General features: G+C 46.1%; 1 protein-coding gene across 1 annotated transcript in view; it reads left to right on the top strand.

Moving 5' to 3' along the window:
• Positions 1-15,590, top strand: part of kcnab1b (potassium voltage-gated channel subfamily A regulatory beta subunit 1b) — a 97,612-nt gene extending 82,022 nt beyond the window's left edge. The window contains exons 9-14 of the mRNA XM_046322022.1: positions 5,407-5,492; positions 5,821-5,941; positions 6,241-6,335; positions 6,439-6,559; positions 7,683-7,771; positions 15,225-15,590. Of these exons, the coding sequence (XP_046177978.1) occupies positions 5,407-5,492; positions 5,821-5,941; positions 6,241-6,335; positions 6,439-6,559; positions 7,683-7,771; positions 15,225-15,320 (608 nt within the window). The 3' untranslated portion in view covers positions 15,321-15,590. The remainder of the gene's footprint in view (positions 1-5,406; positions 5,493-5,820; positions 5,942-6,240; positions 6,336-6,438; positions 6,560-7,682; positions 7,772-15,224) is intronic.
• Positions 15,591-19,209: the final 3,619 nt, after the last annotated feature.

The following is a 19,209-nucleotide window of genomic DNA, read 5'->3' as shown; positions in this document are numbered from 1 at the left end:
GGGTTTCGTCCTGTGTATTGTTAATACGGGTCTCGTCCCGTGTATTGTTGTTATGGGTTTCGTCCTGTGTATTGTTGTTATGGGTTTCGTCCTGTGTATTGTTAATACGGGTCTCGTCCCGTGTATTGTTGTTATGGGTCTCGTCCCGTGTATTGTTAATATGGGTCTCGTCCCGTGTATTGTTGTTATGGGTTTTAGTCCCGTGTATTGTTATTATTGGTCTCGTCCCGTGTATTGTTATTATTGGTCTCGTCCCGTGTATTGTTGTTATGGGTTTCGTCCCGTGTATTGTTATTATTGGTCTCGTCCCGTGTATTGTTATTACGGGTCTCGTCCCGTGTATTGTTGTAACGGGTCTCGTCCCGTGTATTGTTGTTACGGGTCTCGTCCCGTGTATTGTTGAAACGGGTCTCGTCCCGTGTATTGTTGTAACGGGTCTCGTCCCGTGTATTGTTATTACGGGTCTCGTCCCGTGTATTGTTATTACGGGTCTCGTCCCGTGTATTGTTATTACGGGTCTCGTCCCGTGTATTGTTATTACGGGTCTCGTCCCGTGTATTGTTAATACGGGTCTCGTCCCGTGTATTGTTGTTATGGGTTTCGTCCTGTGTATTGTTAATACGGGTCTCGTCCCGTGTATTGTTGTTATGGGTTTCGTCCTGTGTATTGTTGTTATGGGTTTCGTCCTGTGTATTGTTAATACGGGTCCCGTCCCGTGTATTGTTGTTATGGGTTTCGTCCTGTGTATTGTTGTTACGGGTCTCGTCCCGTGTATTGTTGTTACGGGTCTCGTCCCGTGTATTGTTATTAAGGGTCTCGTCCCGTGTATTGTTATTACGGGTCTCGTCCCGTGTATTGTTGTTATGGGTTTCGTCCTGTGTATTGTTAATACGGGTCTCGTCCCGTGTATTGTTGTTATGGGTTTCGTCCTGTGTATTGTTGTTATGGGTTTCGTCCTGTGTATTGTTAATACGGGTCTCGTCCCGTGTATTGTTGTTACGGGTTTCGTCCCGTGTATTGTTATTACGGGTCTCGTCCCGTGTATTGTTGTTATGGGTCTCGTCCCGTGTATTGTTAATATGGGTCTCGTCCCGTGTATTGTTGTTATGGGTTTCGTCCCGTGTATTGTTATTATTGGTCTCGTCCCGTGTATTGTTATTATTGGTCTCGTCCCGTGTATTGTTGTTATGGGTTTCGTCCCGTGTATTGTTATTATTGGTCTCGTCCCGTGTATTGTTATTACGGGTCTCGTCCCGTGTATTGTTGTAACGGGTCTCGTCCCGTGTATTGTTGTTACGGGTCTCGTCCCGTGTATTGTTGAAACGGGTCTCGTCCCGTGTATTGTTGTAACGGGTCTCGTCCCGTGTATTGTTATTACGGGTCTCGTCCCGTGTATTGATAATACGGGTCTCGTCCCGTGTATTGTTATACGGGTCGTCCCGTGTATTGTTGTTATGGGTTTCGTCCTGTGTATTGTTAATACGGGTCTCGTCCCGTGTATTGTTGTTATGGGTTTCGTCCTGTGTATTGTTGTTATGGGTTTCGTCCTGTGTATTGTTAATACGGGTCCCGTCCCGTGTAATGTTGTTATGGGTTTCGTCCTGTGTATTGTTGTTACGGGTCTCGTCCCGTGTATTGTTGTTACGGGTCTCGTCCCGTGTATTGTTATTAAGGGTCTCGTCCCGTGTATTGTTGTAATGGGTCTCGTGTATTTATTGCTCTTTGTGTGTTTGTTTTGGAGCTTCGGCCCCGTCATGTTCATGGCGTACGCTATTTTGGGTAGTGTCATAAAAAAAACTATTTTCGTATTCTTGCGCCTGTTTCCAATCATTATACAACGTGACATAAACACAGCACAGTGTTTATCAGTGGGGTGTTAGACAGCAAACAAGCAGACAAACTCACACATAAAGGCAAACACACACACGCAAACACACACACATGCTCAAACACACATAGATTCACACACAGAGACAAACAAACAAATTAAATACACACACCTCAAACCCACTCATCCTTCTGCTTTTGCTAAATACCAATATTTGTCTGACCTCTGCCCACAGTGTACACAGCAAGCAATCCGTTAACATGAGATATACCCCCCAGCCAGGCCTGGGGTTGGAAAGTAATGACTTGCTGGAACTTTTGAGCCTTAGGGCAGGCCACTGAAAAGGGCATTGTTGTGAAAGAGGGCATATGAAGTGTTGTTTTGTGAGTGTACATCAGGCTACTCTGTTGCTATGGGTATAGGCATTGGTAATCTACCATTACCTTGGAAGCTCAGGTGAACCATTGGCTAAGAATTCATAGAATTTGATGACCAACACACGCCCCCAGCAATCTCTCCATCTCTTTCAGTCTTTATCTTTCTCTGTTTTTCTCCCCCCCTCTCTCTTTCCCTCTCAGAACAAATGTATTGTTGTTCACGCCTGACATGTTCTCCTCTCCACCTCCCACCTGTTTCACCCACACACTCTGACTCTCTCTGCTGTATGTAGGCTCGCAGAATGAGCTGCTCATGAAAGGGAATCACTCTTTTTTTATTTTTTTATCCCACTCTGATCTAGGTTCGCTTTCAACTTCATTAATCTCCCTGTTTTACATTTTATCCTTCAGCATCCTGTTGCAATTGAATTTGTTGATTAGACCACAGGTCTGTAAGGGTATCATTTTATCATCTAAACTCTCTGTGTGATTTCCTTTTCTTCAATATAGGCCTGTTGAGTTGTACTGTGTTATCGTCACGCCAATGTATTCTTGTTTTGTTTAGAGAAAGAAAGAAAGACAGATAAAAGGAGAGAGGTAGAGAAGGGCAGAGGGTGGATTAAAAGAGAAAGAAAGAGAGAGATGTACATTATTGTATAGCTACCAAATTGCACTGCTTGCCAAGCATAATTGCCCCTTGCGGGACATATTAAGTACATGGTATTGAATCACATGTTCCAGAGATTCCGGTCTCTCTTGGTTAGACACCTTGTATCCTTGCATTACTTACTCCCATTAATAAATATCAGCTTTCTGGTGCATCTCCACACCACCATGACCCTGCAGTACCACTCTATACCCTGAGGCCAAACAGAACCGACAAAGGTCCACTACGAGAGACTTCTGCTCCATCATCTGTCATCTCTCTCTCTCTCTGTCTCTGTCTCTCTCAGTCTCTCTCTCTGTCTCTCTCTGTCTCTCTCTGTCTCTCTCTCTCTCTGTCTCTCTCTCTCTCTCTCTGTCTCTCTCTCTCTCTCTCTCTCTCTCTCTCTCTCTCTCTCTGTCTCTCTCACTCTCTCTCCGTCTCTCTCTCTCCCTCCGTCTCTCTCTCTCTCTCTCTCTCTGTCTCTCTCTCTCTCTGTCTCTCTCTCTCTCTGTCTCTCTCTCTCTCTGTCTCTCTCTCTCTCTCTCTGTCTCTCTCTCTCTGTCTCTCTCTCTCTCTCTCTCTCTCTCTGTCTCTCTCACTCTCTCTCCGTCTCTCTCTCCCTCCGTCTCTCTCTCTCTCTCTCTCTCTCTCTCTCTCTCCGTCTCTCTCTCTCTCTCTCTCTCTCTCTCTCTCTCTCTCTCTCTCTCTCTCTCTCTCTCTCTCTCTCTGTCTCTCTCTCTCTCTGTCTCTCTCTCTCTCTGTCTCTCTCTCTGTCTCTCTCTCCGTCTCTCTCTCTCTCTCTCTCTCTCTCTCTCTCTCTCTCTCTCTCCGTCTCGCTCTCTCTCTCTCCTCTCTCTCTCTCTCTCTCTCTGTCTCTGTCTCTCTCTCTCTCTCTCTGTCTCTGTCTCTGTCTCTGTCTCTGTCTCTCTCTCTCTCCTCTCTCTCTCTCTGTCTCTCTCTGTCTCTCTCTCTGTCTCTCTCTCTCTCTGTCTCTCTCTCTCTCTCTCTCTCTCTCTCTCTCTCTCTCTCTCCGTCTCTCTCTCTGTCTCTCTCTCTCTCTGTCTCTCTCTCTCTCTCTGTCTCTCTCTGTCTCTCTCTCTCTCTGTCTCTCTGTCTCTCTCTCTCTCTCTGTCTCTCTCCCTCTCTCTCCGTCTCTCTCTCTCCGTCTCTCTCTCTCTCTCTCTCCCTCTCTCCGTCTCTCTCTCTCTCTCTCTCTCTCTCTCTCTCTCTCTCTCTCTCTCTCTCTCTCTCTCTCTCTCTCTCTCTCTCTCTCTCTCTCTCTCTCTCTCTCTCTCTCTCCCTCTCTCCGTCTCTCTCTCTCTCTCCCTCTCTCTCTCTCTCTCTCTCTCTCCCTCTCTCTCTCTCTCTCTCTCTCTCTCTCTCTCTCTCTCTCTCTCCGTCTCTCTCTCTCTCTGTGTCTCCCTCTCTCTCTCTCTCTCTCCGTCTCTCTCTCTCTCTCTCTGTCTCTCTCTCTCTCTCTCTCTCAGCTGACTGGGTCTTTTCAGTCTGGCACTGCGGCATTTGGCGTTTGGATTAATATTACCTCAGCAAACATTATCTCATATGAAATCTTCCTCTGCACTGGCCATAGAAGGATGGAGGATATATTCTGGGTTTCGTGGTACGAATCCTTTCACCGGTTTCCCTTTTGTTTGTATAGTTTTTTTAACTCGCCCCTTTAGCTGCAGGCTTGCTTTCAAATGGCTTCTGACTCGAGCCTTTTGAGAGGTTGTTTGGCGATTATTATTCAATGAGACTGAACTGAATGGATTAATTGATGCACTCAGCTGTGGTATTGGAGCTCGGCGGCAATACAGACATGCAGATGGAATTGAAATGGTCCCTTCATTCAAAATGTCTGTGAAAAAAAAGAAAAGATGACTAAAGTGGCGCAGCATCTCAATCCTAGAGGCATCACTACAGACTCTGGTTTGATTCCAGGTTGTATCACAACCGGCCGTGATTGGGAGTCCCATAGGGTGGCGCACAATTGGTCCAGTGTCGTCCCAGTTAGGGTTTGGCCTGGGGGGTGGGCTGTCATTTTAAATAAGAATTTGTTATTAACTGACTTTCCAAGTTTAATAAAAAAATATATAATAATAATGAAATATAAATGGGTTTGTTGTTTGCGGTAACTTCTTTGTTGTTCTAATATCCCAAACTGACATGTCAGTTTCAGTTTCACCAATGAAGGATTCTAGCTAATGAGAAGTGATCTTTCTGAGGTTGTAGAAGAAGGAGCTGAGGCGCCCTCTAATGTCTCAGAACTACTCCTACAAGTTAGAGTATCTTCATCCTATCAGGTTTCATCTGTGAGAAGGACGTTCCACTCAAAACACAACCTTCCATGTACAGATGAATGGACCAGTCATATAAGGTTGTTGAACGTTTCTTTAGAACATTATTTCCCCTTATTTTTGCTAAACTCTCTTGACTCCCTTCTTACAGAATGTGGGAAACAGCAACCTACACCTACTGTCCCTCCCATATCCCTCCTGTATCCCTCCCGTAACCCTCCCGTAGCTAGCAGGTTTTTAATGTTTTTGTCTCTGCAGAGATTGTGAGGGCGATGACCCATTTGATCAACAATGGCATGTCCATGTACTGGGGGACATCACGATGGTCTGCCATGGAGATTATGGTAAGTAGGCAAATTCTCTCTCAACTCCCAATACGTCAACATCATATTCTCTTCAGCAGTGTGTAGACCTGCACGATCTGTCCACATAATTCCCTGTAACATGCTTAGGATATAAATGCTTTTGAAGTCTGACATTAGAGAGTAAACAGACATTATGGTGGTTGAAAATGAGAATGAAGTCTGAAAAGTTCAGGTGCTGTCTGGGAATATCAATACTTTTGAAGTTATGGAAGTTTGGTCTGACATTAACATGAAAAGGTGAACAGAGTCAGCATTGTTCTCACCTTGGTTCTGCCCCTCTTCCCTTCTCCTCTCAATTTTTTTTCAGGAAGCGTACTCGGTTGCACGGCAGTTTAACCTGATCCCTCCGGTGTGTGAGCAGGCTGAGTACCACTTCTTCCAGAGGGACAAGGTGGAGACACAGCTACCTGAGCTCTACCATAAGATAGGCAGGTGTAATAGTAACACCATCTCACAAACTTTTTAGATTTGTCACACTTTGGGACTGCATTCAAGTGTCCTATAAACACCCTTGAAATGCACAACCAGGATCAGATTGGTAACAGACTGTGCAGTAGTAGTTCACCCCAAAATTCAAAGTTTGTCAAAAGTGGTCTGATGTCGAGCTGAATCAATATTCCAAACTGCAAAAGGTAAACTCTTGATACTTTTGTCCTTCAGTACCATGATAATGTGATAATTACCCTGCCTGTCATGTGACCGACCTAACTCCCATGTGCCATTGCAGGTGTGGGTGTGGTCTCCTGGTCACCTCTAGCCTGTGGAATCATCACTGGAAAGTATGAGAATGGCATCCCAGAATGCTCCAGGGCCTCCATGAAGGTACTGCTCATATCGGCTTGTCCCAACAACATCTGAGGGGATTTATGAATGTCAGCTTGTTCCTCAGGTGGTGTCTAAGACGGGTCTTCTTCCTCTCTTCCAGCCATACGCCTGGTTAAAGGATAAGATAGTGAGCGAAGAAGGGAGGAAACAACAGGCCAAGCTGAAGGAGCTCACTACCATCTCTGAAAAGCTGGGCTGCACTCTGCCACAATTAGCTATCGGTAAGATATCAGTAACACAAATGCTGAAAAGACAAAGTGGATGGTTTTCACAAAGCTTAGGCTCAAATAGCATTTTTATTTTAGTAACAAGTCCTGGGTTTTTTTCCAAGCGAGAAAGTGGCTTGTTTCCACTACTTTCAAGCCTGTAATTGATTTTGGTGATATATTGTGTACCAAAGCCCTCACACATCACTGTAACCTTGACATGAGAGTGGGCTCGTCTTCCTTAGCTCTTCGGAGATTCAATCATTGGTAGGTTTTATTCAGAAGGCCATATTGAGACGGCTCCCATTTAACTTGTGTAACTACATTGTCCAGCAGACAAATTAAAACTATCGCCTGCGTTCACTTGATTGTGCCTTATGGCCTGTAGAAAAAAAAGCTTTCAAGTTCTCTGCCCCTTACTTCATTTTTTAATTCTATTTAACTGAGCAAGGGAGTTAGGATCAAATTCTTATTTCAAATGACGGCCTATCCCAGCCAAACAATGCTGGACCAATTGTGCACCGCCCAATGTGACTCCCAATCATGGCCAGTTGTGATACAGCCTGGAATCAAACCAGGGTCTGTAGCAATACCTCTAGCACTGAGATGCAGTGCCTTAGACCACTGCGCCACTCGGGAGCCCAATCACACGCATGGAACGAGCTTCAAAGGGTGCTGAAATTACAGGCGCTCGTCCCTATAATTTGTTTTAAAGAAGGGTTACACACTATGATGCCAAATGAAATGGTGGGGCTGTCAATGTTTTGAACCCTAGTTGCACCACACTTTCCCAAACCATCCTGCTGTTCAATGTGTAAATGTCTATTTTTAAAACTGTAGTGCTTTGTGTTTTATGTTATAAATGTGTCTGCAACTTTGTGTGCTGCTATTTTGGCCAGGTATTTTAAGAGATTGTTCATCTCAATGAGACTAACCTGGTAAAACAAAGGTACCCCAAAAAATAGACAAATAACCATGCTGGATGTGGAAGACAACCCTTTACGAGTAATGGAGGGGCTACCTCCATAAGGGACTTGTCCAATAACAAACGTATATTTTCTTTTTCCATTGCAAAATGTTTTCCATTGCATGCCCTGATGAACTCAACCCTGTTACCTCCCCTTCTCTCTGTCTGCAGCCTGGTGTCTGAGAAATGAAGGAGTGAGCTCAGTGCTGCTGGGAACATCCAACCCCATCCAGCTTGCAGAGAATCTGAGGGCCATGGAGGTAAGGAGCTTCTCTAATATAGTTTACCCTGAGACTCGATGCCCACAGGAGGTTGTTGGGGAGAACGGGCTCGATGCCCACAGGAGGTTGTTGGGGAGAACGGGCTCGATGCCCACAGGAGGTTGTTGGGGAGAACGGGCTCGATGCCCACAGGAGGTTGTTGGGGAGAACGGGCTCGATGCCCACAGGAGGTTGTTGGGGAGAACGGGCTCGATGCCCACAGGAGGTTGTTGGGGAGAACGGGCTCGATGCCCACAGGAGGTTGTTGGGGAGAACGGGCTCGATGCCCACAGGAGGTTGTTGGGGAGAACGGGCTCACGTTAATGGCTGGAGCGGAGTAGGTGGAATGATCACAAAAACATCAAACAAATCAAATCAAACTTTATTTGTCACATGCGCCGAATACAACAAGTGTAGACCTTACAGTGAAATGCTTACTTTACAAGGCCTTAACCAACAGTAAAGTTCAAGAAGAGTTAAGAAAATATTTACCAAATAAACTAAAGTAAAAAAATACTAAAAAGTAACACAATAGCATAACAATAACGAGGCTATATATAGGGGTACCGGTACCGAGTCAGTGTGCGGGGTACATGTTAGAGGTAATTTGTACATGTAGGTAGGGGTGAAGTGACTATGTATAGATAATACACAGCGAGTAGCAGCAGTGTACAACAGCGAGTGTACAGCAGTGTACAGCAGTGGGGGGGTCAATGTAAATAGTCTGGCTGGCATTTGATTAATTGTTCAGCAGTCTCATGGCTTGGGGGTAGAAGCTGTTAAGGAGCCTTTTGGACCTAGACTTGGGGCTCTGGTACCGCTTGCTATGCGGTAGCAGAGAAAACAGTCTATGACTTCGGTGACAGGAGTCCGACAATTTTTTTTATGGGCTTTCCTCTGACACCGCCTATTATATACGTCATGGGTGGCAGGAAGCTTGGCCCCAGTGATGTACTGGGCCGTACGCACAACCCTCTTTAGCGCCTTACGGTCAGATGCCGAGCAGTTGCCGTACCAGGCAGTGATGCAACCGGTCAGGATGCTCTTGATGGTGCAGCTGTAGAACCTTTTGAGGATCTGGGGACCCATGCCAAATCTTTTCAGTCTCCTGAGGGGGGAAAGGTTTTGTCATGCCCTCTTCACAACTGTCTTGGTATGTTTGGACCATGATAGATTGTTGGTGATGTGGACACCAAGGAACTTGAAACTCTCGACCCGCTCTACTACAGCCCCGTTGATGTTAATGGGGGCCTGTTCAGCCCGCCTTTTCCTGTAGTCCACGATCAGCTTCTTTGTCTGACTCACATTGAGGGAGAGGTTGTTGTCCTGGCACCACACTTCCAGTTCTCTGACCTCCTCCCTACAGGCTGTCTCATCGTTGTCGGTGATTGTTGTGTTGTCAGCAAACTTAATGATGTTGTTGGAGTCGTATTTGGCCACGCAGTCATGGGTGAATGGGGAGTACAGGTGTGGACTAAGTACACACCCCTGAGGGGCCACAGTTTTTAGGATCAGCGTGGCAGACGTGTTGTTGCCTACCCTTACCACCTGGGGTCGGCCATCAGGAAGTCCAGGATCCAGTTTCAGAGGGAGCTGTTTAGTCTGAAGATCCTTAACTTAGTGGTTTCCAGGTGTTTGATGCCATTCCATTTTTTTCCATTGCAAACATTATTATGAGCCGTCCTCCCCTCAGCAGCCTCCTGTGCCTGTGCCCTATGTACTACGTGTGGAGATCTGGGAGGATTTGACAGGTGTACGCAATATAGTAGTAGCTCCACTTGCTCACTGATAAGCTGAGTGGAAGTTACACCATATGTCTTATACTGTACCTATCAAATCATCTTAGATGCAGTAGCCTTGTGAGCCTCCCTCATCTTGCTATTGTCGATAAGGCCGGGACCGATGTCCCCCCGTTGGAATGGCTATCACTCTATAGAAAAAAACATGCTAGGTGAAGCTGGTGTGTGGTTCAAACTACAACTCTACCAAAGCAAAAGACGAGAGAACGTGGAGGTCATTCCCATGCTGAAATGGTGAAAAAATCTACAAAATAAAAACCAATTATTCAGGCTGCAGCTGTTTAAATACTTTAGTCTGGTAAATGCATCCGTTTAAGAACATTTCTGAATGGTACTCTGAAGTATCCATTATAACAACTACAACAGACTTTGATCTCTGGTGGACAAACCAGAGGCTTTCTGTCGTCTGACTATCCAGCGGACGGACCGGTGATCAGAGAGGGACAACAAAGGCATACAGATGTAAATATGTAAACTGCTATTTATTTTCGAATGAGGGGCTGTTCATGTTAAAAGTATTAGCATTTCATAAGTGTAGTTATCAACTGTTTCCCGCTCTCGAACTGTCCCCACCCCCTTGCCTTTGTCTACCAAGCCGTCATATCAGTTTAGCCCACTAGGGACTTTTCTATCATGTCAGTAACCAATGTGTGTGTGTGTGTGTTTATGTAATTCTGTGAGTTAGTTACTTAGTAAATAAGTAATTAAGCCAATTTGTATATCGCTGATTCATGATCTATGTTAAGGTTCGTGCAGATATCCAAGGGTTTGTGACATTCAGAATATGCCTGATGAGATCATAATACATTAATAAGTGAGGGAAAATATCTGAAGAGTTATATTCGTGAAATAAACACTCTTTAAACATTTTCCCGTGGTGCTCCAGCTTCCTAGTTAATTAAAGTTACATGATTAGTTTAATCACGTAATTAAATGACAGAGAATTGATTTGATAAATGAACAGTCTTCACATGTAATGATGGTCTTCACAACTGTCTTGGCGTGTTTGGACCATGATAGATTGTTCACAGATCCGGCTGGCTGGCGAGGCTAAAGGTGCACGGTGTCATGCTGGTAAAAGAGGACCCAAAAGCGACTTAACAGAAGCAGAGTTTAATAATGTTCAAAACGGAATAACTGACATCCTCTAGATTTGTAGAGGGGAAAACAACTGGAGAAGCGGCCACAGACTGCAGGTCGCTTCGGGTAGGCGCAGGCCGTAGTCGACTGAGACACCTGCTCACACGCAGCGTCTGATGAAGGCACAAAACACGACAGAACAGGGTGATACACAATCACGGCAAAAAACACGACAGGACAGGGCGAAACGCAATCACAGCATGGAATATACAATATAAGGAACCGACGGAACAGGAACGGATTACAAAGGAATAAATAGGGAATCTAATCAGGGGGAAAGGATCGGGAACAGGTGTGGGAAGACTAAATGATGATTAGGGGAATAGGAACAGCTGGGAGCAGGAACGGAACGACAGAGAGAAGAGAGAGCGAGAGAGTGAGAGAGGGAGGGGGAGAGAGAGGGATAGGAGGGAAAGAACCAAATAAGACCAGCAGAGGGAAACGAATAGCATGGGGAGCACAGGGACAAGACATGATAATAAATGACAAACATGACAGTACCCCCCCCACTCACCGAGCGCCTCCTGGCGCTCTCGAGGAGGAACACTGGCAGCAACGGAGGAAATCATAGATCAAACGGTCCAGCACGTCCCGAGAAAGAACCCAACTCCTCTCCTCAGGACCGTAACGAAAAACGATAAAAAGGGAAACTAGGGTACTACTCTAAAAAAAAAATGAGAACTAGGGACAGACTGAGACACAGCAAGGGCAGGGACAAGAACAGGAGAGATGCGATGGCAGGGAACAGACTGAGACCCAGCAAGACCAGGAGCAGAAGCAGAAAAAAAATTACCAGACTTCTTCTGCGCGCAGTCTGAACACGCAGCCACGAAACGGCGCGTGTCACGCTCCTGAGTCGGCCACCAAAAGCGCTGGCGAATAGACGCAAGAGTGCCTCGAACACCGGGATGACCAGCTAACTTGGCAGAGTGAGCCCACTGAAGAACAGCCAGACGAGTGGAAACAGGAACGAAAAGGAGGTTACTAGGACAAGCGCGCGGCGACGCAGTGTGCGTGAGTGCTTGCTTAACCTGTCTTTCAATTCCCCAGACTGTCAACCCGACAACACGCCCATAAGGAAGAATCCCCTCGGGATCAGTAGAAGCCACAGAAGAACTAAACAGACGGGATAAGGCATCAGGCTTGGTGTTCTTGCTACCCGGACGGTAAGAAATCACAAACTCGAAACGAGCGAAAAACAACGCCCAACGAGCTTGACGGGCATTAAGTCGTTTGGCAGAACGGATGTACTCAAGGTTCTTATGGTCTGTCCAAACGACAAAAGGAACGGTCGCCCCCTCCAACCACTGTCGCCATTCGCCTAGGGCTAAGCGGATGGCGAGCAGTTCACGGTTACCCACATCATAGTTGCGCTCAGATGGCGACAGGCGATGAGAAAAATAAGCGCACGGATGAACCTTATCGTCAGACTGGAAGCGCTGGGATAGAATGGCTCCCACGCCTACCTCTGAAGCGTCAACCTCGACAATGAATTGTCTAGTGACGTCAGGAGTAACGAGGATAGGAGCGGACGTAAAACGTTCTTTTAGAAGATCAAAAGCTCCCTGGGCGGAACCGGACCACTTAAAACACGTCTTGACAGAAGTAAGAGCTGTGAGAGGGGCAGCAACTTGACCGAAATTACGAATGAAACGCCGATAGAAATTAGCGAAACCTAAAAAGCGCTGCAACTCGACACGTGACCTTGGAACGGGCCAATCACTGACAGCTTGGACCTTAGCGGAATCCATCTGAATGCCTTCAGCGGAAATAACGGAACCGAGAAAAGTAACGGAGGAGACATGAAAAGAGCACTTCTCAGCCTTTACGTAGAGACAATTCTCTAAAAGGCGCTGTAGAACACGTCGAACGTGCTGAACATGAATCTCGAGTGACGGAGAAAAAATCAGGATATCGTCAAGATAGACAAAAACAAAAATGTTCAGCATGTCTCTCAGAACATCATTAACTAATGCCTGAAAAACAGCTGGCGCATTGGCGAGACCGAACGGCAGAACCCGGTACTCAAAATGCCCTAACGGAGTGTTAAACGCCGTTTTCCACTCGTCCCCCTCTCTGATGCGCACGAGATGGTAAGCGTTACGAAGGTCCAACTTAGTAAAGCACCTGGCTCCCTGCAGAATCTCGAAGGCTGATGACATAAGGGGAAGCGGATAACGATTCTTAACCGTTATGTCATTCAGCCCTCGATAATCCACGCAGGGGCGCAGAGTACCGTCCTTCTTCTTAACAAAAAGAACCCCGCCCCGGCCGGAGAAGAAGAAGGCACTATGGTACCGGCGTCAAGAGACACAGACAAATAATCCTCGAGAGCCTTACGTTCGGGAGCCGACAGAGAGTATAGTCTACCTCGAGGAGGCGTGGTCCCTGGAAGGAGATCAATACTACAATCATACGACCGGTGAGGAGGAAGGGAGTTGGCTCGGGACCGACTGAAGACCGTGCGCAGATCATGATATTCCTCCGGCACTCCTGTCAAATCGCCAGGTTCCTCCTGAGAAGTAGGGAGAGAAGAAACGGGAGGGATGGCAGACATTAAACACTTCACATGACAAGAAACGTTCCAGGATAGGATAGAATTACTAGACCAATTAATAGAAGGATTATGACATACTAGCCAGGGATGACCCAAAACAACAGGTGTAAACGGTGAACGGAAAATCAAAAAGAAATAGTCTCACTGTGGTTACCAGATACTGTGAGAGTTAAAGGTAGTGTCTCAAATTTGATACTGGGAAGATGACTACCATCTAAGGCAAACATGGGCGTAGGCTTGTCTAACGGTCTGAAAGGAATGTTATGTTTCCGAACCCATGCTTCGTCCATGAAACAACCCTCAGCCCCAGAGTCAATCAAGGCACTGCATGTAGCACCGAACCGGTCCAGCGTAGATGGACCGACATAGTAGTACAAGATCTAGATGAAGGGACCTGAGTAGTAGCGCTCACCAGTAGCCCTCCGCTTACTGATGGGCTCTGGCCTCTTACTGGACATGAATAACAAAATGTCCAGCAACTCCGCAATAGAGGCACAGGCGGTTGGTGATCCTCTGTTCCCTCTCCTTATTCGAGATGCGAATCCCTCCCAGCTGCATGGGCTCAGTCTCAAAGCCAGAGGAGGGAGATGGTTGCGATGCGGAGCAGGGAAACACCGTTGATGCGAGCTCTCTTCCACGAGCCCGGTGACGAAGATCTACCCGTCGTTCTATGCGGATGGCGAGAGCAATCAAAGAGTCCACATCTGAAGGAACCTCCCGGGAAAGAATCTCATCCTTAACCGCTGCGTGGAGTCCCTCCAGAAAACGAGCGAGCAGCGCCGGCTCGTTCCACTCACTAGAGGCAGCAAGAGTGCGAAACTCAATGGAATAATCCGTTATGGACCGTTCACCTTGGCATAAGGAAGCCAGGGCCCTAGAAGCCTCCTCACCAAAAACTGAACGGTCAAAAACCCGAATCATCTCCTCTTTAAAGTTCTGGAATCTGTTAGAGCAATCAGCCCTTGCCTCCCAGATAGCTGTGCCCCATTCTCGAGCCCGGCCAGTAAGGAGTGAAATGACGTAAGCAACCCGAGCTCTCTCTCTAGAGTATGTGTGGGGTTGGAGAGAGAACACAATCTCACACTGCGTGAGAAAGGAGCGGCACTCAGTGGGCTGCCCGGAGTAGCAAGGTGGGTTATTAACCCTGGGTTCTGGAGGCTCGGCAGGCCAGGGAGTAACAGGTGGCACGAGACGTAGACTCTGGAACTGTCCAGAGAGGTCGGAAACCTGAGCGGCCAGGTTCTCCACGGCATGGCGAGCAGCAGACAATTCCTGCTCGTGTCTGCCGAGCATGGCTCCTTGGAACTCGACGGCAGTGTAACGAGCGTCTGAAGTCGCTGGGTCCATTCCTTGGTCGGTTCCTTCTGTCATGCTGGTAAAAGAGGACCCAAAAGCGACTTAACAGAAGCAGAGTTTAATAATGTTCAAAACGGAATAACTGACATCCTCTAGATTTGTAGAGGGGAAAACAACTGGAGAAGCGGCCACAGACTGCAGGTCGCCGGGTAGGCGCAGGCCGTAGTCGACTGAGACACCTGCTCACACGCAGCGTCTGATGAAGGCACAAAACACGACAGAACAGGGTGATACACAATCACGGCAAAAAACACGACAGGACAGGGCGAAACGCAATCACAGCATGGAATATACAATATAAGGAACCGACGGAACAGGAACGGATTACAAAGGAATAAATAGGGAATCTAATCAGGGGAAAGGATCGGGAACAGGTGTGGGAAGACTAAATGATGATTAGGGGAATAGGAACAGCTGGGAGCAGGAACGGAACGACAGAGAGAAGAGAGAGCGAGAGAGTGAGAGAGGGAGGGGGAGAGAGAGGGATAGGAGGGAAAGAAATTATGGATGCCTATTGTGGTGTAGTTACCAACTAACTACTACTACCAACATAACAACTGAATGAATCAATGGTATTGTTTCTCTTCTTCATGTATTCTAGGTCATTCCAAAGATGACAGCAGGCATTGCCACAGAGATTGACCACGTCTTGGGAAACCAACCCCACAGGAAGAAGGACTTCCAACAAGCACATTAGGATGGAGCCGTTCTTCAGAACTGTGACTATTCTGGACCAGCTCTCATCAGTGGCACCTCCAGTCAGTGGCACCTCCAGTCATTGTGTGCCCAACCCTGTGTGTGTGTGTGTGTGTGTGTGTGTGTGTGTGTGTGTGTGTGTGTGTGTGTGTGTGTGTGTGTGTGTGTGTGTGTGTGTGTGTGTGTGTGTGTGTGTGTGTGTGTGTGTGTGTGTGTGTGTGTGTGTTCTACGCAGTTCCTCGTCCTGCCACACCCGAATAAAGATCAACCAGTAGTCAGTGTCGTTAACTGAGAGCTCTCTGCTTGACAAAGCATGCATGCCACACAGCTCATCCACTCCACTTCAGTGCAGCTCAAACCTGCCGAACTAACTAGCCGTTATCAAGATAGCAATTAAGTCAGACTAAGATCACCTGAATCAGTTGAGGCTGCTGAGGCAAGGACGGCTCATAATAATGGCTGAAATAGACTGTAATGGATAGAATAGAATTGTATCAAACACATGAAAACCATGTTTTTGATACCATTCCATTTACTCCATTCAGCCGTTATTATGAGCTGTTCTCCTCACCAACCTCCACTGAATCTGATGTGCAAATCCCTTATGGCACAGCCAGCTGTCCCGCATTCTGTGTAGAAGCCTTTGTAGGCTAAACGGGACATTCATGAGAACAAACTCTTAGACAGAGGACTGTGTTCCTGTCCTCAAAGTGATGGACATGGACTAATGATCTGTCCATGACGGTCAGTGCTGGCTGAGCCCTCCTATCCTACAACCTAAGTTCTTACCTAACCCTGAATTGTTGTCGTGATAATTAACTGTTTCGATACATGCTGACATCTTGTGGTTTTTGAACTTTTTTCCCCCCATTGTGATGTTAAAATACCAACAGGGTTGTGTTGGATTGAATATTTCAAAACGACATGTGTAATGACTGTTAACTGATTATATATATTTTTGTCAATGAATGCAGAAGAACACAGTATTATGATAGTACTTTCATAGTATCTCCCCATTTCTCTCTAACAATGCATACTCTTCTGCAAACAGATATTGCAGGCATGTACATAGGTCTACCGTTGGTGTAAGCAGTACCACTGGATGCTATCTAGTGGCCTCATTGCACATACCGATATATTTTCATTTTATCCAAGTTAAACTGATGTATATGATGTATATTCTACCCTTTGTCATTGCACCTGGGCTAAAACTGAATACAATGTCTGTTCAAATGTAAAATGGTATAATGAGATTATGTCAGAGGTTGAGAGTTCAGTAAAGACTCCTTAATTGATGTAGTTGTTGTTGTTAATTTGTACATACTGTGTATAAATAAATATCCAGTGTGAACGATTGTATTCTCTGTGCAGAAACACCTCATATCTAGAAGTATTGAAAATATGTCCTTTTAAAAGGTAAGGCATAGACAAGGTTCCAATACAAAGAAACAAACATTTGTGAACGAAAAGTTAGAATAGAATTGATGACGTCATTGGAAAACTGTCCTTCTAAAGTTGTGGATGTAGCCTACCAATGTCATTATGTAGCTTTTACCAGCAGAACGTGACAACAAAAAGATTTCTAGATTCCTCTATTTGAAAACCAAGTACAGTGGCTTGCAAAAGTATTCAACCCCATTGGCATTTTCCCTATTTTGTTGCCTTACAATCTGGAATTAAAATGGATTTTGGGGGGTTGTATCATTTGATCTACACAACATGTCTACCACTTTGAAGGTGCAAAATCATTTTTATTGTGAAACAAACAAGAAATTACAAAAAAAACAGAACTTGGGGGTGCAAAACTATTCACACCCCCCCCCTTCCCCCAAGTCAATACTTTGTAGAGCCACCTTTCGCAGCAATTTAAGTTGCAAGTCTCTTGGGGTATGTCTCCATAAGCTTGGCACATCTAGCCACTGGGATTGTTGCCCACTCTTCAAGGCAAAACTGCTCCAGCTCCTTCAAGTTGGATGGGTTCCGCTGGTGTACAGCAATATTTAAGTCATACCACAGATTCTCAATTGGATTGAGGTCTGGGCTTTAACTAAGCCATTCCAAGACATTTAAATGTTTCGCCTTAAACCACAAGAGTGTTGCTTTAGCAGTATGCTTTGGGTCACTTTCCTGCTGGAAGGTGAACCTCTGTCCCAGTCTCAAATCTCTGGAACACTGAAAAAGTTTTTCCTCAAGAATTTCCCTGTATTTAGCACTATCCATCATTCCTTCAATTCTGACCAGTTTCACAGTCGCTGCCAATGAAAAACATCCCCACAGCATGATGCTGCTGTAACAGATGTGAAATAGCTAGCTAGTTAGCGGTGGTGCGCGCTAAATAGCGTTTCAATCGGTGGCGTCACTTGCTCTGAGAGCTTGAAGTAGTGGTTCCCCTTGCTCTGCAAGGGCCGCGGCTTTGTGGAGCGATGGGTAACGATGCTTCGTGGGTGTCAGTTGTTGATGTGTGCAGAGGGTCCATGGTTCGCGCCCGGGTATGGGTATAAAATAATACTGTTACATTGATGCTGTTGACCCGGATCACTGGTTGCTGCGGAAAAGGAGGAGGTCAAAAGGGGGGTGAGTGTAACGGATGTAAATAGCTAGCTAGTTAGCGGTGGTGCGCGCTAAATCGCGCTTCAATCGGTGACGTCACTTGCTCTGAGACCTTGAAGTAATGGTTCCCCCGCGGCTTTTGTGGAGCAATGGGTAATGATGCTTCTTGGGTGACTGTTGTTGATGTGTGCAGGTATGGGCGAGGGGACGGTCTAAAGTTATACTGTTACACTGCCACCACCATGCTTCACTGTGGGGATGATGTTCTCGGGGTGATCAGAGTTGGGTTTGTGCCAGACATAGCATTTTCCTTGATCCCCCCCCCAAAAAAACTACTCTGACCGGAGTACCTTCTACCATATGTTTGGTGAGTCTCCCACATGCCTTTTGGCAAACACCAAACGTGTTGGCTTACTTTTTTCTTTAAGAAATAGCTTTTTTCTGGCCACCCCGTAAAGCCCAGCTCTGTGGAGTGTACGGCTTAAAGTGGTCCTATGGACAGATACTCCAATCTCTGCTGTAGAGCTTTGCAGTTCCTTCAGGGTTATCTTTGGTATCTTTGTTGCCTCTCTGATTAATGCCCTCCTTGCCTGGTCCGTGGGTTTTGGTGGGAGGCCCTTTCTTGGCAGGTTTGTTGTGGTGCCATATTCTTTCCATTTTTAATAATGGATTTATATGGTGCTCTGTGGGATGTTTAAAGTTTCTGATATTTTTTATAGCCCAACCCTGATCTGTACTTCTCCACAACTTTGTCCCCGACCTGTTTGGAGAGCTCCTTGGTCTTCATGGTGCCACTTGCTTAGTGGTGTTGCACACTCGGGTGCCTTTCAGAACAGGTGTATACATACTGAGATCATGTGACACTTAGATTGCACACAGGTGGACTTTATTTAACTAATTATGTGACTTCTGAAGTTAATTGGTTGCACCAGATCTTATTTAGGGGCTTCATAACAACGGGGGGTGAATACATATGCACACACTCATTTTTTTATTTAAAAAAAAACTTTTTAGAACATTTTGAAGCAAGTCATTTTTTTCATTTCACTTCACCAATTTGACTATTTTGTGTATGTCCATTACATGAAATCCAAATAAAAAATACATTTAAATTACAGGTTGTAATGCAACAAAATAGGAAAAATGCCAAGTGTGATGAATACTTTTGCAAGGCACTGTATAAGTAGACCCATCTTTGGATGCACCCTCCGTTACCTCTGGCAAAACCCCATCACTCTCCTCCGCTTGTGTCAATAGAAAACATTGGGTGGATTCCATTATGCTGAGCCGCAGGGCACTGGTCCGTGACCGGGCTAAAGTGGTGAGAGAGGAACACCCTT

This window comes from Oncorhynchus gorbuscha, linkage group LG22 (assembly GCF_021184085.1).
Source record: "Oncorhynchus gorbuscha isolate QuinsamMale2020 ecotype Even-year linkage group LG22, OgorEven_v1.0, whole genome shotgun sequence".
NCBI lineage: Eukaryota > Metazoa > Chordata > Actinopteri > Salmoniformes > Salmonidae > Oncorhynchus > Oncorhynchus gorbuscha.
The sequence above is the reverse complement of the archived record's forward strand: the minus strand, read 5'-3'. Positions and strand labels throughout refer to the sequence as shown.